Source organism: Neurospora tetraspora (assembly GCF_033439725.1).
Source record: "Neurospora tetraspora strain CBS 560.94 chromosome Unknown B0H65scaffold_7, whole genome shotgun sequence".
NCBI classification, from domain to species: Eukaryota; Fungi; Ascomycota; class Sordariomycetes; order Sordariales; family Sordariaceae; genus Neurospora; species Neurospora tetraspora.
The window spans coordinates 3,461,183-3,483,178 of NW_026944389.1; the positions used below are offsets into that span (position 1 = coordinate 3,461,183).

The 21,996-nt window shown below is 48.3% G+C and overlaps 10 protein-coding genes across 10 annotated transcripts; 3 read left to right on the forward strand and 7 right to left on the reverse strand.

Annotated features, from left to right (window-relative positions):
* Positions 1-46: 46 nt before the first annotated feature.
* On the forward strand, positions 47-904 carry B0H65DRAFT_401558 (uncharacterized protein; the record flags this gene model as incomplete). The annotated part of the gene is made up of 1 exon (XM_062823786.1): positions 47-904. A coding segment is annotated over one exon (858 nt), but the record flags the coding sequence as incomplete, so codon positions are not given.
* Positions 905-1,227: 323 nt separating this feature from the next.
* B0H65DRAFT_501090 (uncharacterized protein) lies at positions 1,228-2,444 on the forward strand. Its single transcript, XM_062827839.1, has one exon. The coding sequence runs from the start codon at positions 1,654-1,656 to the stop codon at positions 2,263-2,265; it is 612 nt and encodes a 203-aa protein (XP_062678929.1). The 5' UTR covers positions 1,228-1,653; the 3' UTR covers positions 2,266-2,444.
* Positions 2,445-2,771: 327 nt separating this feature from the next.
* Positions 2,772-3,715, reverse strand: B0H65DRAFT_511754 (uncharacterized protein; the record flags this gene model as incomplete). Its single annotated transcript, XM_062828518.1, has 3 exons — positions 2,772-3,163; positions 3,273-3,417; positions 3,521-3,715. The coding sequence occupies 3 exons, from the start codon at positions 3,713-3,715 to the stop codon at positions 2,772-2,774; spliced, it is 732 nt and encodes a 243-aa protein (XP_062678930.1).
* Positions 3,716-4,600: 885 nt separating this feature from the next.
* B0H65DRAFT_303809 (uncharacterized protein) lies at positions 4,601-5,615 on the reverse strand. Its single transcript, XM_062823182.1, has one exon. It carries the CDS (start codon positions 5,412-5,414, stop codon positions 4,812-4,814), a length of 603 nt encoding a protein of 200 aa, XP_062678931.1. The 5' UTR covers positions 5,415-5,615; the 3' UTR covers positions 4,601-4,811.
* B0H65DRAFT_303746 (uncharacterized protein) lies at positions 5,518-6,489 on the reverse strand. The gene is made up of 3 exons (XM_062823181.1): positions 6,272-6,489; positions 6,044-6,197; positions 5,518-5,992 (listed from the first exon to the last, which is right to left on the reverse strand). Exons 1-3 carry the CDS (start codon positions 6,335-6,337, stop codon positions 5,559-5,561), a joined length of 654 nt encoding a protein of 217 aa, XP_062678932.1. The 5' UTR covers positions 6,338-6,489; the 3' UTR covers positions 5,518-5,558.
* A 380-nt stretch (positions 6,490-6,869) lies between these two features.
* B0H65DRAFT_303854 (uncharacterized protein) lies at positions 6,870-8,247 on the forward strand. Its single transcript, XM_062823183.1, has 5 exons — positions 6,870-7,274; positions 7,343-7,429; positions 7,493-7,591; positions 7,662-7,806; positions 7,883-8,247. Exons 1-5 carry the CDS (start codon positions 6,999-7,001, stop codon positions 8,071-8,073), a joined length of 798 nt encoding a protein of 265 aa, XP_062678933.1. The 5' UTR covers positions 6,870-6,998; the 3' UTR covers positions 8,074-8,247.
* Positions 8,248-8,420: 173 nt separating this feature from the next.
* B0H65DRAFT_433367 (uncharacterized protein) lies at positions 8,421-9,812 on the reverse strand (the record flags this gene model as incomplete). The annotated part of the gene is made up of 6 exons (XM_062825065.1): positions 8,421-8,647; positions 8,722-8,869; positions 8,936-9,034; positions 9,118-9,198; positions 9,266-9,364; positions 9,417-9,812. The coding sequence occupies 6 exons, from the start codon at positions 9,810-9,812 to the stop codon at positions 8,421-8,423; spliced, it is 1,050 nt and encodes a 349-aa protein (XP_062678934.1).
* A 138-nt stretch (positions 9,813-9,950) lies between these two features.
* B0H65DRAFT_303895 (heterokaryon incompatibility protein-domain-containing protein) lies at positions 9,951-12,550 on the reverse strand. Its single transcript, XM_062823184.1, has one exon. It carries the CDS (start codon positions 12,385-12,387, stop codon positions 10,189-10,191), a length of 2,199 nt encoding a protein of 732 aa, XP_062678935.1. The 5' UTR covers positions 12,388-12,550; the 3' UTR covers positions 9,951-10,188.
* A 5,675-nt stretch (positions 12,551-18,225) lies between these two features.
* Positions 18,226-19,430, reverse strand: B0H65DRAFT_304014 (uncharacterized protein). Its single transcript, XM_062823185.1, has 4 exons — positions 19,182-19,430; positions 19,014-19,103; positions 18,627-18,774; positions 18,226-18,552 (listed from the first exon to the last, which is right to left on the reverse strand). Exons 1-4 carry the CDS (start codon positions 19,266-19,268, stop codon positions 18,356-18,358), a joined length of 522 nt encoding a protein of 173 aa, XP_062678936.1. The 5' UTR covers positions 19,269-19,430; the 3' UTR covers positions 18,226-18,355.
* A 761-nt stretch (positions 19,431-20,191) lies between these two features.
* Positions 20,192-21,943, reverse strand: B0H65DRAFT_304054 (uncharacterized protein). Its single transcript, XM_062823186.1, has 7 exons — positions 21,730-21,943; positions 21,567-21,656; positions 21,343-21,474; positions 21,245-21,280; positions 20,931-21,038; positions 20,735-20,845; positions 20,192-20,669 (listed from the first exon to the last, which is right to left on the reverse strand). The coding sequence occupies exons 1-7, from the start codon at positions 21,823-21,825 to the stop codon at positions 20,316-20,318; spliced, it is 927 nt and encodes a 308-aa protein (XP_062678937.1). The 5' UTR covers positions 21,826-21,943; the 3' UTR covers positions 20,192-20,315.
* Positions 21,944-21,996: the final 53 nt, after the last annotated feature.

The window sequence follows — 21,996 nt, forward strand, 5'->3', positions numbered from 1 at the left end:
TTGAACGACTGCACTCACAAAAGGATACCTTACGCGACCGCTCATTATGCCGAATATTCAACCTCACCACCTCACCACCATCTTAAACACTCTCACTTCAATCGATCAGCGACTCACCCGAATTGAAGCGGCCCTTCTCCTCAACAACAATGCCGCGAATAGCAATGTGAACGCGGACCAAACCTCCATTGGCACATCGGCTGCCCCAGCTGCCTCGGTGCTAGCCCATCCCTCACTAAGCGCCGGTAGCAGAACCATCACCAACGCCCAATCTCCCTCGGTCGCACAACAACTGCGCCCACACCCGCCACCACCGAGTCGCACCTCCAACAACGCCCAGCCCGACCTCATCCCCCTCGACCCGCCTCCACAAGGCTACACCATCTCCTCACGAGCCAGCATGCAAGAAGAGCTCGACCACTGGACCATCCCGCGCGGCTACAGCATGCGCATCGCCGGCGCCAAAGTAACCGGCAAGAAGAAAGTCCGATGGGTATGTTTCCGGGGCGGCGAGGCGCGACACCACCGACCCCCCGTGGACGAGTCCGTGATCCAAGCCGCCAAAGCCGAGGGGAGACGCAAGCCGACCACCGATCGCACCTCCAAAAAGTGCGGGTGTCTGTTCAAGTTCGAGGTGATTGAGACGGCGAAGGGGTCCGATCTGTGGACGCTGCATTATCCGAATGAAGAGCACAAGACGCATAATCATGGCCCCTCGGATCAGACGAGCGATCCGCGGGCGAGGAAGTTGCCGCTGGAGGTGAGTAGGGAGGTGGATCGGTGGTTGAGGGAGGGGTGGTTGGTTAGTAAGGTGCAGGAGGAGTTGAGGGGGAGGGGGTTTAGCAATGTGTTGAATACGGATCTTTATAATCGGAAGAGGTTGTTGAAGAAGGAGGATGCGCAGGGGCAGGTGGGGGGTTGATGATGATGTTACTGTAGAGTCCCTGATGTGGTTATGGTCGGCCCGGCTGATTGGGACGCTAACGTTGGTGCTGTGGGGTTCTGAGGATTGAAAAGATGAGAGGATTGTAACCATGACCTACATATCATATTCAACGACGACGCAAGGACAGTGTAAGAACACATCTGAATATATCGACAGCATACTCGTCTCGGTTACAGGGGTTTTCATGGGAAAGGTGAATCGGGTGCCTCATCAAGTTGTTTAGGGGAGGTTACGAAGTCACGAAGTTATGATCTTTTCTACCAGGTTTTCAAGACCAGCAGCATTATCTTGTGGTATCTCTCCCGCGTGTGAAAGGACCCATTGACCCTGAAGTGTGGTCGTGAAAAAAACGTAGAGGTACATATTGCCGGATCCCTCTACCAATCAGCACCATGGTGGAGTACCTTGCTCAAAACTTTTCAGGCTGCATTTTCGATTGAGTCTTCCAACACTTTCCCAAACCAACATCTTCTGTTCACGCAGTGCTCACCAACAAAACATTGTAACCCAAACAAATATCTCCAGGGGCAACCGCTACAGTCTCCACTACCCCTTTTCTTAGCTCCATTTCCCAACAGATCCACCATCAACGTCAACGTCAACGTCAACACTCGACCCTCCACCAAACCTTCCATTCGTCTTGAACAAGAACTACCACGAACAACAACAACAGCCCAAGCACAAAAGCACCACCACCACCACAAAAAATGACCACCCCCCTTCCAACCCTAACCACCACCCCCACCCGGCACCCAACCTCCTGCACTTCCCTCTCCCTCCCCCTCCTCTCCCTCCTCAACCGCGTCCTCCCTTCCCCCGGCCCACCACATACAAGTTCAAGTTCACCAACCCTCACCCTCTCCATCGGTTCCGGCCCCGGCCTCCTCGAAGCCCTTTTCCTCCACCATTACCCATCCCGCTCTGCCTCCTTCTACGGCGTCGAAGTTGCCCCTCCCATTTCCCAATTAAAGGAAGGAAAGGAAGTGAATACTTGGTTACCGGAGCAGAACACCGTTACCGTTCCGGGGACTTGGGCGCTGGTCGACAAAGAAATGTTGGGGGAGGTGGGGGGATTGGTTTTTGTATATCCTAGGAGTGGGGGGTTGGTGGGGAGGTATTTGGAGGAGGCTGAGAGAGTTGAGGTGGTGGTTTGGATTGGACCGTGGTGTGATGTGGAGGAGTACGAGGAGGTTTTGAAGGTGTGGGGGGTTAGGCAGGAGGTTCCGATGGGAGGAGAGGGAGATGGGGAGGAAGAGGAAGGTGGGAAGTTGGTGGAGGAGGGGGAGGTGGTGTTGGTTTATAGGAGGAGGACGGAGTGAAGTGAAGGGGTAGCAAGAGCCAGTCGCCAGTGATCCAGGCATGACAAGAGGATGAAGGAATTTGGGGATCGACAAGCAAAGAGCTAGCTAGTTTTATTTTGCCTTGGTGCCAAACAGACAGAGCACAAAATGCAAAAGGAAAAAAAACACACAAAAAAAAAAAAGGGTGTGAACCGTAACGGACTGGAACCGTTGTCTTCCTGCGGCACGCATGCAGACGCGGATTTACCACGCCAGGAATGTTACCATTACACCAACGGGACACACCACGGGAGAGTGGCCAGCTAAGGGACCTTATATACCCTAGACGGGGTTGAAAGTTGGGATGACGTGGGGTAAGCGGGAGGGTCAGGTCGGAGGCAGGAGCGGCAGGCAAACATGGAAGGTGCGGGCAAGAGCGGCGGGCAAGAGACTGGCCTAGGACCACGTCCAGGGTTCTGTTCAAGATCGATGGCCAACTCAACCAACAATTCGAAAAGAAATCCGCGACGCGTGGGGCGGTCTTCCTAAAGCCAGTTGTCGTCAGAGTTCTCGGAGTCAGAGTTATCCAACAGAGTAGACTCGTCGTCAAAATCCCTGCGGCCCAGCCCACTCTGCCTCCAACGAGAGGCCTTCTCCTTCTCCGTAACAGCACCATCTTCATCATCGCCATCCTTTGGATCCTCCGGAACCTCACCATCCTCATCCTTAGCCTCCTCCTCCTCACCCGCTTGCTCCTTCCTCAACTCCTTAGTAGCATACGCGCCACCCACAAACGCCGCCGCCGCCCCAACCCCTTGCCCAACAGCCGCAACAACAGGGACTCCATACCCTCCCATCGCAGCGCTCGTAGCGGTCGCAAACCAGCTACCAGCCACGACGTTACCTATCATGCCTTGGATTCCGGCTGCGATAGACCCTACGAAGCGAAACGGTCAACTTGATGTTCAGAGACGCAGGGCAGTGACACAAGCGCCGAAGCAGAGGAGATACATCGGGTGTCACGAAGAGAGGGAACATACACGTACCTCCTACAACACCACTAGAACCAAATCCCATGAAACTCAACACCGGTCCGGTAAGCAGCGCGGGAGCAGCAACTACCGTTAGTCCGCCGGCTGTGAGACCGAGAGCTGCTGCTGCTTTGGGGTTTTGCTTGATCCATTCTTTGGCCTGTGTAGGAGCACGCACCAGCTCTCAGTCAGCTTGTGTTTCCTTCTGAGGCATTGGGCCAGCCCGGAAGAGGGACCACGCGCAAGCTACCTGAGGCACTCACCCATCTTATCTTTTCGAGCGAGTCGTCGTCTGGTTGAGGTTGGCCATTTTGAGGATCGTTGGTCGATGACGTGTCAGGTTCCGCGGGGACTTCTCTGGCGGAGGTCTCGAGGTCTTTCGTTGGCTCGCCTTTGGATGACTCCCGGGGGACTTTATCGTCAGGCACGTTGCTTGGCGGAATCTTGCGTTCGGTCATTTTGATATCTCTTGGTATTAAAGAACTTGGTTCTGATGCTGTCGCAACTTGAACTCGTTAGAATTCTGACACGGGGGTCGAAGGTGGAAAGAGCTATGCTGCGAGGTTGGGAAGGGCGAAGGGGACATGCCTTTGTACTTGTGGTCATGGAGGTTCCGTGTCACATTCGGAGTTTGCCCCGGCGAAGATAGTCTAGGCAGTGATAGGTGTGACAGTGGCGTTGGGTGGTGCAGGAGGTTTCTGTAGGTCTGTAGACCTTGAAGTCTTGCTGCTCTTCGAAGAAGTGGAATGGTTGATCTGTGAGACCAGCCCGGGCCTGTTGATACGATGGCCGAGAACTTTTCTCCAAGAGGAAGAAGATGGAAAAGTGATGTCTTGTCCGAGATATCACAGCTACCTATGTACCCCGCAGCAAGGCTAGCCCACATGTACATGAGCTTGTACCTATGAGTTGGCATGTGCAAGGCGGCCTGCAGCAAGCGCCCACATTCAGCTGGAAACGAACCAGACGCATGTGAGTTTGATACATGTAAAGCAATTAACTTCCTCGCTTTGCTCCGGTCGTGAGGATAGACTGTCCGATTTGGTTCCCAAGCCCCTACCATTACTCCTCTTGTGAGCAAAACAAGAAAACGGTTCTCGGCGTTGAATCCATCTAGTCGAGCACTCCCCTAGCTGCCGTGCTTTTGGTGGCCATCTGCCATGCTATATGGGTCCGAACCCACGATATCCAGGAAATGGGAGTGGTACATAACCTGCAGGGCCTGATAACAATTGTTAGCCCTACGATTGACGACTTTCCGGTGGGAGTGGGAGATAGAAGTCTTTCTTACCTCCTTTAAGCACCATTTTCAAGACCTCCCAGGCAACAGGGACAGCCCAAGAACAGGCGGGAAGTATCACCGGAAAGAAGGGAAGTAATGCCACACCCATAATGACACCAGTCGCGGCCAACACGAGCACGATATCCTCGTTTCCTGAATTCTAGAAGAGAATGAGAGCTTTAGCTAGAAGCAGAACGCCATTGGGGCTTCATGGCACATTCAAGAGCCAGGCATTGCCTGTAATTGTACGAAAGAAGGGATGTGAATCTCACCTATGAGTCTTGTGTTCCTTTTCCAGCCCACCATATATCTCCCTCATCACGTTTGTTGAAGTTCGCGGCGTCCTCAGCCAAAGTTGAAGCCTCACGATCCCCCGTGTTCGTCGGAGACAAGCCATGGAAATGGAGACCGATTATGTCGGGCCGTCCAGGGAGACGGGTACGTCCGGTCGAGCATTGACATGGTACACCGGGGTTCTGCCGCGTCATATCAGCACGATGCGGAGGCGAGGAGTCGCTCGACTTGTCCTGAGGTGGGAGATGAATATGAGTAACCAGAAATTCTGGTACCCCCGGTGCTGAAAGCTTTCCTGCCGGACAGGAACAACGGGTGTAGTATCCTTTTCGAGTCATCTTGGCGATGCGGACGATAAGGAATGGAAGTGGTAGCAAAGATCTTGAACAGCGACAGTCGAGACAGAGACCAAAGAAAGTGGAGGAAGCAAATACGGGGGCTGAAAATCGGGAAGAGGACGACACTGCTTTATAGATAAATAACTTCGATGATGGACTGGGGAAAAGCCACTCATAGAGGTACATTTCCTGCCGCCGTTGGACAAGCGCGTTTGGTAAAGGCTCCCTGCAGGACATTTGCATTCGTGGATTTCACGTTCTCTTCGGAACTTTTTGGGCCTCCTGTATCCATGTACCATCAGTGATGCTATGGTCAACGTCCTTCTAAATGGACAATGTGCAGCTTTTGGGTTTTCGGTACCTCTAGACACCAAGTTGCAAAGCTTCTCAAAGATCTATGATAATCCGCCGGCCGATTGGAGAAGGATCCGGGACTTGTATGAACGACTCTTCATCAGAGGCCCCTGAGTCATCGAACAAAGTGGTCTCTTCGTCGAAGTCCTTGTCTCGCGGTTTATCCTGGCTCGCACGAGGAGTCTTTTCCGCACCAGACCCGTCTCCGTCATCCTCGGGCCCCTTTGGGCTTGGGGGCCCGGCTCCATCTGTATCGTCACTATCGTCTTCATCGTCGTCTCCACCTTCATTTCTATTCAGCATGGCAGTAATAAGCCCTGTCACTGATGTGTACACTCCGGCTGACTGAACGGCAGTCGTAAGGCCAGCGAGTCCGTATCCGCCCATTGCGGTGCTTGTGAGAGAGGCAAACCAGCTGCCAGCAGCGACGTTCCCAATGATGGCCTGGGCTCCTGCTGCTAATGACCCTATTTATTTGTTAGCCATTGAGAAAGATGATACACACTCTTGCAACCTACCTCCTACTATACCACCAGACCCAAAGCCAAGTAGACCCAAAGCACCCACAACAGGAGCCGTGACCAACGCAGGGGCAGCGACAACCGTCAGTCCGACGACACTGAGACCAATACTTGCAGCTTTGGCGCGGTTCTCGGTAATCCATTGTCTGAGCTACGAGTGTGACGATATTCAGTCAGCTACTTCCCATTACTAAGGCCACGACGTTAGCGGAAGGTGCAACTGACTCTCTCAAGCTTCTCTTCACGGGAAAGATCATCCCATCCTTCTTCATCCCAAGGCAGCGCTGGCATTTTGATCTTGATAAAAGTACGATAGTTAACGAGGTTGAAGAATGGTCTGGTCTGAAGTGGTTGATGAATGTTGTTGTCAGGCCGTGGAAAGTTGACAGGAAGGCGTTGAGTGGTAGGGAGGAGGGAAGGAGCGGGTCTTTGACCGTTCTGTGCACTGATCTTGCAGCTGCCTCTTTCGTCCCAGGTCCGCCTGTGCGTGACGTGCTGTCGCTGTAGGCCTCTATGCAGGTCATGGACGGGTGGCGATTTCCAATTTGCTTCCGACTGGCATGTGCAGAATATCCACGACACTCAACACCAAAGCGCGTTTCGAAGGCAGACAATCTGTTTAGCTTTTTCAACGTCTCTCCCAATACTATTCAGTTTGAGTCAATACCAATTTTCCGTTTGGGCTTGACATAGTCCCACGGAAGTCGAGCGGCACCAGGGCTACCTGCGTTGCGCGTTTGTCATCCTCTGCTTTTCCTGCACCGAGGCCTACTACAACATCTCCACTTCGAGCATGGAACTGAGGCGTACTTCCTCACCCAAAGTGTTAATGACGAAACAATCCAATCATCCATAAAGGCTCTTTCTTTCTTCCCAATACCACGTTCGTTCCCTTTTGTCTGCCAAACCCTTTAGCACTCACCATCAACCATCCCCCATTGACTGAGAAAAGATGGATTTCGGCAAGATGATGGATGAAGCCGGCAAAGGTTTCGATGAGTTCGCCAACAACGCAGGGAAGAGCTTCGAGGAAGCTAGCAAGGAAATGACCGAGTTTGGACAAAATGCGCAGGAACAGATTGAAGAGGCTGGCAAGGGAATGGACGAGTTTGGAAAGAATGCGCAGAAGCAGGCGGAGGAAGCTGGCAAAGGGGCTGACGAGTTGAGAAAAAACATGTCTCAAACGTTTTCTGACCTTGTTGGAAACGCTTTGAAGCAGGCCGAGCCGGTAGGAAATGGCCTTGCCCGTTCTTCTTGCTGGTTTACCATGCATGCTGACAAATATTTCGTTCACAGATCATAGTCAACGTGACTAACGAGATTTCAGAGGACGTGAAAGGGGCTCTTGGCATAGCGCAGGATGCTAAACAAGAGCTTCCGCTTGTATGGTGTCTTCCGTCCTTTTTGTACCCTTTAAGAGCCCCCTGCTGACCAGTTGCCGTTTAGATGGCCATGAGAGTGTCAGACTGGACATCCAACATCCTGCCCAAACTAGTTGAGACCGCCGGAGACCTTGGTGAGAGCATCAAGGAACAAGTCAAAAAGGTCACTATCTTTCCTCTCTTCTTCCCATCTCCGACCAAGTGCGCAACTGACCTTGTCACCTAAATTATAGGCTCAAGACTGGGTTTCAGAGAATCCCGAAGTCATGATGTACATCATGCTCGGCGTGACGGGCGTCGTCATCCTCGCGGCACCGGGCTTGCTCATGACACCAATTCTGGGTGCCATCGGTTTTGGTGCTTCGGGCATCACAGCAGGTAAGAGGACCTCGAGAAAGACCTATGTCTTTCTCTCAATGGGGTGCGTACTGACACTCATCGTTCATTTGCTCAGGATCCATGGCGGCAGCGATCCAATCCGGCATCGGAAACGTCGCGGCCGGAAGTGCCTTTGCCGGCCTCACGAGCGCGGCAATGGTTGGTCTTGAGGGTACAGCCATTGCGGCTGTTGGTCAGGCTATCGGAGCGGCCATGGCGGCGGGTGGTGCTGCCGGTGCTGCCGGGAAGTTGATGAACGATGCCTAGAATTTAGAACTTGTCGACGTATGTCAACACCTGTTTTCGAGGCTTCCAGAAAATGGAAATGAACTTGGGCGGATAGAGAGTATCTGACAATCGATCAAAGATCCAAGAGCTAGTGAAATGCCGATGACCGCGGGATACGGTAGTTGGACGCAGGAGGCCCGGAGGTCAAATCCGGGCCTCTGGCAGCGAGCAAACGGAACCGTGTTGTGTCAAGTGAAAACACTTGAAAGGGTTTGTGTAGGTACTGCACTTTCTAACGTCATAACTGCAAGAGACCGTCTTTGGCAGAAGTGAACAAGAGGGAACTCAAAGCCTAGAGGTACCTACTATGTAAGTATCTACAGACCTTACAGTCCCATTTCAACCACAGGAACATCCCCGTTAAACTTCTCCTCCATCCACTGGCGTGCGAGATCTACAGCTCCAGCAGTCATGATCGTGGCCCCAGCTGCCCGTAGGGCAGCATCGAGAGCAACGGCCCCATAGCCTTCCGCACCAGCGCTTTGAAGAAACGCAAAGACGCTTCCCGGACTGACGTTGCCGATAGTGGAATGGATTGCTGCTGCAAGTGAGTCTGATAACACGGGGTGAGAGTGTCAGCGTATGCTATGAACTGTCATGGAGCGGACGACAGAGCCATCTTCTTACCTGCAGCTACTCCTTCCGAAGTGAATCCCAATGCGTCCAACAAGGGTGTGTAGAACAATCCGGGGTAAGCAACCAAGATGATGAGGCCTGCGACTCCTAGTATGATGAAGACCGTGGCAGTAGGGTGTTCTGTTGCCCACTTCTGAGCCTGCAGTTTGCAAAGATAAAATGATCAGCTTCACAGAGCAAGCGATATAGGGCCTTGGGTTTTTACCTTCTCAAACTCGAATCTGGCGCTCTCCGCAAGTTCTTTACCTGTGTCAACAAGCAAAGGGAGGACATGTGTTGCCCAGTCGGAGACAGTAATCGGGATCTAGACGAAGCAAGATATTCGTTAGACAAGACAATCCGATATATGAAGGTGTTAATTCAAGCTGTAAGCTTGGGTAACCCTACCAATTCAACAGTCTCGCCATCATCGCCCAAAACAACTTGGGTTTTCTTTGGGACAACATTCGAAGTCAACTGAATCGAGACCTGGATGCCAAAATGCATCAACAAACAACATTCAGGCATGGCTTGAGGGTTTGGAGCCATTTCTTACATGCTCAGCATGCTTCTTTGCATTGTCAAGAATATCTGCAAGCGTCTCAGCAGCAATGGGAAGGTTCTGAGAAACCCAATCTCCAGCATTTGCCGAGAACTGGTCAAAGTGAACTCTGGTTAGCGGGTGTGCCGGTCAAACTATCAGCAACCTCGAAGGCAAATGTCCTCACCTGTTCGGCGTGTTTCTTCGCATCGCCTGCTACGTTGCTCACGGCCGCTCCGGCCTGCGGGAGGAAATTATTTGCCCACTGCGATGCATCGGTCGAAATCTGGGAAGAGCATTCGCAGTCAGTCAGAGAATGATCAGGCAGGGCGACGAGCGAACCGACATCACCTTTTCGGCGTTTTGAGCAAGTATATCGCCAAGGAGATCCCAGGGTGCCATCTTGCTGTCTTGTCTGCGCGCCTCCCGAGATGGTGGATGGATACTGATGGTGAACTTTGACCCAAGCAGTCAAGGAAGTCACGGAGGGCTGCGAGATGTTGTAGTGGTATTGCAACTGCCCGATACCCCACCCATGTTGGGTGTTGTTTGGCAACTGCATATCCTGCCGGAGCCCGCAGGCCCGACGGGAGCGGTTGTTGACTGGACCGACGGGACCCGGTGCCAGCGGGGATAGAAGGATGAGTTGTCGGCAGCCCGCAGTTGCCCGACGGCATTGATCATTGGATGGCAAGCTCTTTCAACGTTTTTGGTTTAAATATTCTGTTTACTGTTGGCGGGGTTATGCGTAGCCACACCTGATTGATAGGTACCTACGGCGAGAAAGATGTCGCTCCTGTTAGGGGCAACCACACATTGAGCGAATATGTTTTATACATTTTTCAACCGGTGAACCGCCACAACAAATGTGATGTCAACATCCAACAAGAACGAAGCACGAATGAAGGAAACCGGCGACGTCCATAATGATCAAGGCTTCAACTTGGACAAAGCAGCAAGAACAGCACCAGCCTTGTCGCCTGTACAATTCGGAAGTTACAAGCCTTTTCGCCAAAATCTGCGCCATCGATGACTCCCTCCTTCATACGAGCCGGTATCACAGTGGGCCCAATATGAGCGCAACGAATTGATTCAGTCATTTCGGTGTGCGTCGTTGGCACAGTCACCTCGCTGGCGCTGGAATCATCGATCCTCCGTAACGTCATCAGCACGGCTGAACCCCTTATGCGGCAAACCAGATCCCCTGGCCGCGTAACGCGCGAGCCCATGCCAACGAGGCCCGATGCCGTACGGTACACGAGACGGCACATGGACGGCCACGTCATGCACTCGAGGAACCCAGCGGCGGTGGCGCCTTCTCCGCGCCGCCGGAGCACAGCCTGCGCGTCGGCCGGCAGGCTGTCGAAGACGGAGCGAACAGGCAAAAAGCTGCATGTGTTGTTCCCGTCTTCGTTAACACGGCCGGCCTCAGACAACGCGCCGCGAAGCAGTTCGTGATACTCGAGAACGTAGGCGGCAAACGATCGGTGGTGTTCCTCCAGGATTTGGTTCAGTCCAACCTTGCTGACCGGATCGTCCTTTTCCCTCGTACCGAGCGGGAGGGCTACTGACAGTGATTCCAGTACGGCTAGTGCGTCTTGCTGTTTCGCAGGGCGGACTAGCTCCCATACGCGATCGAGCCAGAATGGGTTTTGCTTTGTCCGCTCTCGTGCCAAGTGCGTGATGGGGAAGTCTGTCGTCTCCATGCGACGTGACACGGCAGAGACCTCATCAACCACCCAGCCTCGCACGAGGAGATGTGGAAGCGATGTTCCGTCCTCGCAGTCAACTCCGCCCTCGAAGTTGATATCGTCGTCTTCGGTCACGGCCGCGGCTATCGGGTAGTCGACCGGCGTGGTCCGGTTAATACTATGCCAGTCAGGCACCCAGGAGGGCATCCTGGCATCGTGCTGACAGTCCCACTCGCAGTGCTCTGTGGAAGGGTCGTCCTCGTGGTCGACAAGGCTGACGATGTATAGATTTTTCGTCTTCCGGATGAAGTTGATGGCCAGTCTCGTGTATATCACACCGCGCGTACGGGTATAGTCAGGGTGGATTACAAGCTCGCCGTCGAGGACGGCCATCGGGTGACCAAGCAGACTGAATATGCGGTCCCGTGGGTCAGTTACGCGCAGGATGCGCGTCCAGTGCAAACCAGTCAGGAAATCACAGTCAGGCGTGCCGTCCTCATTGGTGGACCATACCATCAGGATGTGGTGAGCGACCCACGATATCAGACCCAGATGTGTCACCAGCGAGGCACCGCTGTAGTCCAAGAACCGAACGAAGCGGCCCATCAGCGGCCATTCGAGAATGCTGATCTCCAATGCCCAGCCCTCCTCCTCGACAGCAACCCTCTCATCAGCTCTCACCCCGTTGTCAGCGGGCTTCAGGGCCGTGATCAAGAGAGCCTCGCGGGCGAGGCCAAGTTCCTGTACGATCCAGGCGCGGTGAAAGTACTCAACCTCGAAGAAGAGCTTGACGGACTCCCACTTGCGTGCTTGCTCCTTGAACCGGCGCCGGTCGTCCTTGGATAAGTGAGCGAGGTCATCGGTGGCGTCAGCCTGGAAGTCATGGTGAAGGAGAAGAACGCGGGCGTCGCGCAGGCCGGCCTGTGCGTCTTTCATGAAGGCCTTTATGAATCGAATGGCGCCCTGCATGTCCCGGCGAGCCTCTTCGCCCTCTTCCCAGCCGAGCCACGAAAGGACACGGCGCGCGCCGGCGTAGACGAGCGACATGAGTTCGACTTGCGAAATACGCTCTTGCATGTCCTCCTGGTTGATGCACACGGCGTCGGCCCAAAGCCGCCGCACTGGTTGCCTTTTCGCCGGTGCCGTACCCGCATCTCGCTCGTTGTTATTCCCAGCAGCTGGTCGGTGTCGGAAAGCCGTCAGTGCTCCGTGCAAGTTCTCTGTCACGGAGACCGTCAAGCCTTCTATGGTGATGTTGCGCCGCTTTTGCGCGTCGCCCCAGACGTAGGAGATGGCCTCGTATGGCTCTGCATCTATTGCCTGTGGCACCAGCCGCCCGACTATGCCGTCCGAGTACTCGCCGGGCTCAAGCTCGAAGACGCGGATGAACTTAGGGGGAAGAGGGCGATAGAAATTGGGGAAGGGACGACCGCTCAGGTTGTTCATGCTGATCCAGGGTATGGGTAATGGAGAACTGAGTCAACGTAAAGCGGTATGTCCAAGAAGAACCCAAGTGGCAATGCACTAAACGGTTAGAAGCTCCATGAACTATAGGAAGTTGGTCAACTCAATAGCGACTCGATCGGGCAGCGGCTCTGCGATTTAAAGGAGGGTCTGGTGCGCTCAGTCTTGTGCAGTGTATCCTTCGCGGGTTCAGCTGGAAACGTCCAGGTGGCTGCATGAGGGCTTTTCGTTGCCCTCTCTATGAATACTGAAGAACCAAATGGCTGATTGGTAACCGTGGGTGTGTGATGGTGGTGGTGGTGATGATCTATGCTGGCCATACAAGCAACAACCCAGCCCGAAATACAACGATCTCCGTTGCCGACCTCTACCATCAAAGTCAATCATCAGAAGCCCAGTTTAAATCCGTTCATCCAGTTGTGCCGTTCCATTAAAATCCTTTCCTCTCCTTCATTCTCATCAAAGTTTAAATCAGTGTTACACACAAGCCAAATCAAATCAATTCGGGGGTCTGACTCGATTTGATTTGACTATTTTGAGGGTTGACTTGCTTGTTGAGGAGGCGAACTTGATTTGACTCGTTGAATTCGCATAATCGGACTACCCTAAGAAACCTTAACACTTTGCCCCGGCAACCGACTGTCTATATAAAATGACAACGAAATTTTTCTAAAGTTTTGGTTATTTACGACGCATACGAGCTCTAGCGACTATACGAAATTTGTACACGTATATATACCCGAATATTCTATAGTAATTTGTACTCAAAATCCCGGGATTGTATGTTTCTGAAAAAAATCTATGGTCTGACGAAATAACCGAGTCAACCGAGTCGAGTCGCCTTCTGGGCTTGATTTGAATTGAATTAGAAATTCGTCGACTTGATTTGACTGTTAAATGGCCGACTTGATTTGACTTAGTCTCGACTTGGCTTGTGTGTAACACTGGTTTAAATACCTAGCCATTTCCCATCGTACTCGTCCTCCATTTTCAGATGGTTATATCCCTTCTCTCTCGTAGCAAGGGGTCTTCTCTGCCAGGCGGGGATTAGGCAAGCCCTTAGAGAGAGGGAGTAAATCTCAAGATTGGAGTGGAGGTAGAGGACGTCACAATAGTATCCTATATAGGACGTTACGCAAAACGATGAGGCGTAACAGCGGTGCCAGCAAGACTGACAGACCGGTCTGTGAGACGGCAGGTTGGGTGATCTGCTTGACAGATCTGACGGTCAGTCCTTCTGGGAGCGTACCTGGCACATCGCACGGCGATCACAATAAGACTATGATGTCCCCGCACCCACCCCCTTCAAACACACTTACTCATAACTTTCCATCCACGCATGGCAACATTATGAAACTTCGTGAGGTATGAAATGTATTTCGTATCCTGTGGTGAATATACTTTGGTTGATTGAGACAATTTTTAGTAAGTGACGTTGCCGTGACTAGTTGCATTCGCAACGCCCGATTTGTACAACGTACTTCATATAAGGCCAAAGGCCAAATCTGGGAATGCGAAGATTGAGAAGAGTCTCTGGAGGAAGCATGGTAGTGGGTATCATACGTAGTTTTGGTGCAAAAATGTTTGTCCGTGGATTAATTTTCGATGTTGTCGGTGAGAGAGTCGGGTTACTCATCACAAGTGATTGTGTAAGATACATCTAGATACCTACCTACCAGGTAGAGGTAGGTAGATAAAAACAACCTATGAATTGCTACCGGGGCAGGACTGGTAAATAATTATTAATTTTAGTATACTAAGGAGATCGAGAGAAACTTTAATTTTAAAATCTTTTTCTGTACTATAATTAAAGACTTTCGTAAAGTAATAATAGCGAATATTATTTAGGAAAAGGGTTACGCCCCTCTATTTAAAGGTATTATATTCGCGGTTACGTTAGGTAGTAAGCCCGCTAAGGAAGACGTTCCTAACAACGAATAAAACTTTAGCCCGGAGGTAGAGGGATAGGGAGAGGCTATAAATAAGAATAATAAATTTAGGAAAAATATTAATAAAAATAAGCGTACTTCCTCCTCGTTCTTATTAATAAATAAACGACCGTATCAATCCCTATATAAGCTCTATAAGTAGCCGGCCTATAATTTAAATAAATATTACTACGCTAAATTATAGTTAGCTTATAAAAGTTAAATCGAAAGTCCTACAATTAAAAAGTACGCGTATATTAATTTAAAAAAGGATAAAATATTTAAAGAGGCTGTTAATTATTTACGAACGTAATAGAATAATAAGGATTAAAATAATTAATTCTATAGTCGCCGGGTAAATAAGAGTAATTTTTTTAATACTTGTAGCGAAATATAACGCCGTATACCTATTAAAGAATTCTATAGTCTTTAATTTAAGTACAATAATATATATTTTTAATAAAATTAATCGCTTCAAAGATTTTATTCTTCTAAATATTAATAATTATATATAGGCGGGAAATAAGCGGATTCTTATAAAGGGGTATAATACTATTATAATTATAACTTAGAACAACGATGGAAATAGAGAGCTCTAATTCCCTAACATCGCTCTAATACTGGGTATAGTTTATAACCTCGTTTCTTTAAAATATTTTTAAAATAAATAAATTTATTAGGATTATAAGAATAATTGCTTAAGCTCCCGCTTTATAGACTCTCTTATTTATTATATCCTTTTTAAATATAAATGATTCATTTTGAATATATTCTTTTTTTGTAGAATAATATTAATGAATCTTCTTTTACTATACAGTATATAAATTATATTAAGCGCAAGCCCTAAAAGGGCGAGCCCCTTCGCTAGTATCTTCGATTTAGTTACCCGGGACCTGAAATTTTAATTAAATTAATAGAGTAAAAATATAAGAAACTCTATTCGCACGGGGATAAAACTCTATTCGCACGGGGATCCACTTTTTTCCTCACACATATCCCTAACCCTCGTAAGGCCCAACATATTCGATATATTCTTTTATAAATTTCGCTTAGAAATCTAGGCATTTTAATATTTCAAGCATTTGCCCAGACTAAAATACCCCACCCAAATATACACCCTCATATAGGTCATTTTACAAAGTACTTTACAAGGTACTTATAGGGTAATTAACGGCACAATCGTATATTTCACTGAATCGTACTTAATTAATTAATCGTACTTAATCTATATTAATTTATATATTATTAATTTATTTAATATTTATTATATAATCGAATAATTTAATTATTAGCAAGCCTCCCAAGCCTCATCTATTAGCCTTATATACTAATAATACGTATATTACGCTGGCTACCCTATATACTAATTAAAATATTAATTAATATACCTCCTTCTCTTATAGTACTAATTATAATGGGGATAGCATGGTCAATATAGGTGCTAGTTGTATAATTTAATTGAGGTTCTATAAAGAAGGAAAATTCTATTTGAAAGGCGGCTCTACCGGAAATACGAGGTTTTGATATGGGCTGTATAAATATAGTTACGGCGCTTTATAATAGCTTTAGTTGATAATTAGAGCGCTATAGTCCGGGCTTTAACCCTATAATATTACCCCCCTCTTCCTTCCTCCTACCCTTCTACGCGTTCGCTCCTTCTATTTCGACCGACGAAGGTAGTAAGTAATAAGTAATAGCGTACGTATATATATACTTTTAGAATTATATATAAAAACCCCTCCCCCGATTTCTTTTCCTTCTTTTTTTCCTTTTTTTTTTTTTTAACCGTCATTTAAATTACTAAAGTAAATATTATTATCCCCTAATTAAGTTTTTGCTTACCCTTCTTAATTAAGGTAAATACTTCGTTTAATTGTCCGAGTTATTTCTATCCCCGTCCTAGCCGTTTAAGAGCGAAGCTCTATTTTCGCTATTGTTACGCGGTTCCTAATCCCTTTCCTAAGAGGCCGCTACCTATTACGGGCGTACTAAAAACCCCATTGCTACCCTTAAGAATTTTAAATTTATTAAATTTAAATATTTATTAGTAAGGTTTCCTTATTATTCTTGTTTTAAGAAATTATTATTAATTCTATTTATTTTTTAAGCGGATTATAATTTTTTTGAAGTTTTATATATTTTGTACTTGAATATCCTATACGAATATTATATTAAGCCTGGAAACCGGGCGTATATAGTTTATTATAATGACGGTAAACGGTATAACTAGGCTTTATCCTTAATTTAGAGGTTTATTACGATTTAAGAAGCGGCGATTTTTAGTAAGGAAAAGACGAAGGCCTGCGGGTACGTCCGTAAAACTATAATTATTTAACGTTACATTATTAAATTATATAAAAATAGCGCTATCTTTTTATAAGTTTCTTTTATTTTATTTATTTTAGTAAAAATAAATTTCAATTAATTAAGATTTTTAAATATGAATATAATTATTTCCTTTCGGCCTTCAGTAACGTTACTACTATTCCTCCGACTTTTATTATTCTTATTATTCCAGCCGTTCCTCTAACTGCCGCTCTCCCTTTTAAAGAATTTATTATAATAGAATTAATAGCCCGCTTCGAATTATTCGAGAAGTAGTTGGAGGTTATAGAAATTGGGAATAATTAAAAGTATAAAATACCGAAAAAAAATTAAAGAAATTTAAAATCGATATTTATTACCTTCTTTTTTTCTTTTTTTATTACCGTCTTTATTATTTTGTATATTCTATACTAAAATATTCAATTAGTTTATTATTAATATCGGTTAAGCTATATTTTATTTCGAAATAGTTTAAGGCTACTGTATTAGCGAATTCTTCTAACGGTTCTTAAAATTATTATACTTAATTAATTTAATTAATTAAAATTATTTTACGACTTTTTCTCATTATATAGTAGAGCATTTTATTTATAAGGTATTTTTTCTCTTTATTTATTATAATAGTTAATGGTTAAGAATCGGTAATAATTTAGCTCAGTAGAGGGTTATTGCGAGCCCTTTTAAGTAGGTTTATATAAAATTTATTAAAAACCTTTAAGGAAAGGTCGGAAAATTCTATTATAAAAGGGTTAAGAATTTTAAATACCGTATACTTTGCGTAGATTAAATCGAATTTCTTCTTAAGGCGCGCTAGAATAAAATTTTTAAAGTTTAATTAAACCTTATTCTTTATTTTAAAGATTTTAGTTAATTACTTTTTGCGGTTAGCGAAACGTTCTTACTCTTGTAAGGAAATTATTATAGTTATTTAATATAAATCTATAATTTATTATAGTATTATAATAAAATATCTAGAATTGGGTTAAGTTAGTGAACAGTGATTCCTCATCCCACCTCAACTCCAAGATAGCAGGACAGCCCACCTTGTTGGTGTGTTTTGGCGCCTTGCTAATTACACTCGAAAGTGTCTCGGGGGACATTGGAATAGTATGGGACACCCAACCACCATCGTGAACTGATAGCGAGAACTGAGGAATGAAGTCAAATATGTCAGCGATGGAACTCATTCAATCAGTGTCTCGATCTTGGTAAGTGGTAAAACTGACCTCCTCCGTGCTGTCCGCAAATTTGGCGACTGCTGCACCCCATTGAGGACAAGCCTGTCCCGTCCACTCCGGAATACCGACTGAAGTCTGATAAAAATGTCAGTAAGGCTAGTCCAGTTTGCATCGAGGAAGGCCAAATGCATGTCGCTACCTAACTTACCATTCGGGCATCTTCGATCGGTATGCCGCCGATAGAACCCCGGAATTCCATCTCAAACTCTGGCAAAAAGGCGCGTGCTTCGGGTGTGTTCTAGCTACCTACAAAGGCTTCTGGAACTACTGCGTAAAGGAAGGAAAATCTTGAGATATTTGGAAGGAAGAAATTGAGAAAAGAAAGATCGGACATGTATTGAAGATGACCAGAAAATCACAAGTTGACCTGCCCGAGGCCGTGGAGTTGGGCCCATATTTGAGCCAACGCAGACCATGCGGGAGGCCGAGACGAAGCCGGCCACGTACCGGCCGATAACGTCACAATTTCGCAACTAGGGGAAGATGCTCTTTCGGAAACTGCCACATGAAGATCCGGCCCGTGCCACCGGCAACAACGGACTGAAATATAGTAGAAAAAGGGTACATACCATATCTACCCATTGACGCATTCAAAAGGTAAGCAAAGAGGTCTTCCTTGACTCCATTCGGACATCGGCCTTGAGCTGCGAGGGAGACTAATAATAATCAACATCGTGTTAGCATCCAAGGACACGGAACATTTGCTTACAGACACGGGTAGTCCACTTACGTGCTCTTACGCCTTCAGGTCCGAATCCTAAAGCTGCGAGGAATGCCATGTAAACCGGCCCAGGGCACACCAGAGCAAACAGTGTGCCTCCGATAAGAAATAGACTGAGTATGGAAGAGGTAGCGTGTTCTTCAGCCCATTTCCCAGCCTGTAGAGAGAGGCCGTAGGACGTCAGTAATGTAATTGCAATGCAGAATTCCTATAGAATATGCCACGGACCTTCTTGAATTGCTCCATGATATCCGGTCTTCATGCCAACGATGTCAAAAAGCCAAGAACCATACCGGGCCAGTTCCAAATAGAGGTATTATTGGAATCTGGTACCATGAGAATCATCAGTCAAATGGGAGGAAAATTACAATACAGCATCCGCTTATCGTAACGTACCAACTTTCCATCTGGTCTTTCTGTGCGTAGAACTAGGGAGGACTCTGACAACAAGTTGGGAATACCGTTAGGGGTCGGTCCGAACGGGATCTAGCATTGCGATAAACCGGTTAGCAAGAACGTACGCATCAAACGAGTACCCAAAGGCAAAAGGCAGGTTGAACACACCAGCTCCGAATGGTTCACCACGTGGTTGAACATCGCCAAGAGCGTCTCGGAATAATTCCGGAGAGCTTTGGGTAGTTTGGTGTCCATCTTGCCTAGCTATCGCGGGTACACATGGAAATAAACTTGTGCTCCCCTAGGGTATCGGGTTACTGGAGAACATTTGAGGACAATTTGGCCGAAGGGCGGTTGATGGTTCTGGGGCGTGTTCCAGTTTACCAACAGTTGATCGAAGTTGTTGATCCGTGTACAAAGCAAAATATGCAGGCTTTGACAAGGGGGGTCTTGTACCTGGGCAAAGCCTTTTGCCAAGGCCTTGGCACTACCAGGGTCGGAACTTTGAGCTCGATTTGGTGGATATTTGAAGGTATTCAGAACTGGAAAAAAAAAAGGGCTGCATTCGATAGCCATGGGTTCAAACTATCGGTGGTTCAAGCCGCGAAGAGGTGCAGCAAAAAATGGTGGAGAAATTATCGATCAACGGCAAAAAAGCAGCTTTTTTCTGTTTTGTTGGATCAACAGGTTGGGGGCCGTCTGATTACCGCTTTGGGCGGTTACCAGGGCCTCATGCAGGCTGAAAAGCCACGTACAAGGGGGTGAACTAGCGTGGTACGTGCCAAGCTCCTGAACGACCGTTTTGAGCCATATGCAGTGTGATCAACTGCATATTTACTGCATATCAACAACAGGGGTCGATTTTGTATGGGAATCGGATCAACTGGGAGTAAACTGGAACACGCCCCTGGGCTGCGATGCGGTGGGAAGCCTGGTTGGGCACACAAACACGAAATACTTGCAGCCCAGTTGTGCTGTGAGGGGTAGCCTGATGAGATTTGCCGGCACTTACAGCGAGGGCACGTCGACGGCAACTGTCAGGCAGTGTAGATAATGCGAAAGGCCCGTCTCATTCGTGCAGTGGCGGTGCAGATGCGTGAGGAGGTCGCTTTTTGGGCCAACAAGGGATTAGTGATAATCCTTCGGACGATGTCTGAGAACCGGTGAGGGGAAAATGAGGAAGATAGAACAGGAAATCACCATGGAAGGAACTAACGACTGCCTCTTGAAGTGATGAAGATAGGCAGGGCCAAGACGGCAATCGTACCTGTCAACCTTCACACCACTCCTCTTCTAGTACACTCACAACAGCCACGCCATTAACCCGACAATGCTTTCAATAACAATTGCGCTCTGTGCAATTGTAACCAAGACACCTAACGCACCGTTTTCCGTTTCTTTCTTGGTTGCCATAGTGTCAGGCCCCAAAGATTTCACGATTGGACGTCCTGATCTCGAACTCCGCGAGAGCCGGGGTGCCTGGCCGGCGCCCAGCTCAATCCCCCGACCATCCACAGATTTACCGGTGCCGAAACCAGTAGCACCGAGAATGGGACCGATGAGTAACTTGGGAAGTGATATGCCAAAGCCTTCAGCGACCAAAGTCAAGCCGACGGAGACTAGCCCTCGTATCACCTTTCGTTCGGCTGGGGATGCCTAAACCGCAGGGTATCAGTCTCTCTGTCGGGGACGAAGTATCGACCATTGGGGGTCACTCATACCTGTTCATAGTGCCGTTCCGCGTTCTTTGCGACTTCCGCAGCGTTGTGAGCTAACCCAGCAGCAGCAGGAACGAAATGGTGGGTACCCCAGTGGGCGACGTGTCCGGAGATCTGGGAGCAGTCAATAAACGATGCTGAATGGAATGAGACATGATAGTGTCCCATGTTGATGTCGTCGTAAGGAAAGGAACCCTACCTGCTCGGCATGCTCCTTGGTGTTCATGGCAAGGCCAACAACAGCAGGAGCCACCTGCTCAGCATGCTTCTGTGCCTCCATTGCAAGACCGACAGCACGAGGAGCAACCTCATTGGCGCCCCATTCAGCGACATGCCCCGATATCTGACAGATCAAGTAATTAGACTAGAAAAGCCAAGGTTCGACACGAACAAAATAGGGCTCACCTCTTCAGCATGCTGTTTAGCGTTCATAGCGAGGCCAACAACAGCGGGAGCCACCTGCTCAGCATGCTTCTGTGCCTCCATTGCAAGACCGACAGCACGAGGAGCAACCTCATTAACGCCCCATTCAGCGACATGCCCCGATATCTGACAGATCAAGTAATTAGACTAGAAAAGCCAAGGTTCGACACGAACAAAATAGGGCTCACCTCTTCAGCATGCTGTTTAGCGTTCATAGCGAGGCCAACAACAGCGGGAGCCACCTGCTCAGCATGCTTTTGTGCCTCCATTGCAAGACCGACAGCACGAGGAGCAACTTCCTTGGAGCCCCATTCCGCCACCTAATCCGAGATTAGAAATATGTCAGGGCGCTTAACAGGAACCCTAAACAAGGGATATGCGAGGCCTTCAAGCCTGACAGTATAGCACTTACCTGCTCAGCATGCTTCTGCGCCTCCATCGCAAGACCGACAGCACGAGGAGCAACTTCCTTAGCTGCCCATTCAGCAGCCTGGCCTCCGACCTGGAAGTTATGGTCAGCGATTGTGATAGGATATTTCCCTTCCATATCCAGAAGTCGCGTCAAATTACCGTACCTGCTCAGCGTGTTCTTTGGCGTTCATCGCTAGACCAACCACGGCGGGGGCAACGGTGTTTGCACCCCATTCGGCGATGTGGCCCCAGAACGCCATCTCTTTGGTGGTTGTCTGCTGATGGTGGAGGATTTTGTGTTTGCAGATCGGGATAGTTCAACGGGAAAACCAGTCCAGTGATTTTGGGCTGAGGCGATTGATGAAGCAGTAAAGTTTGTGGTTGTTGTTTTTCCGTTTGCGTTCTTGACTTCAGCTCGCGAAGAGGGGTGC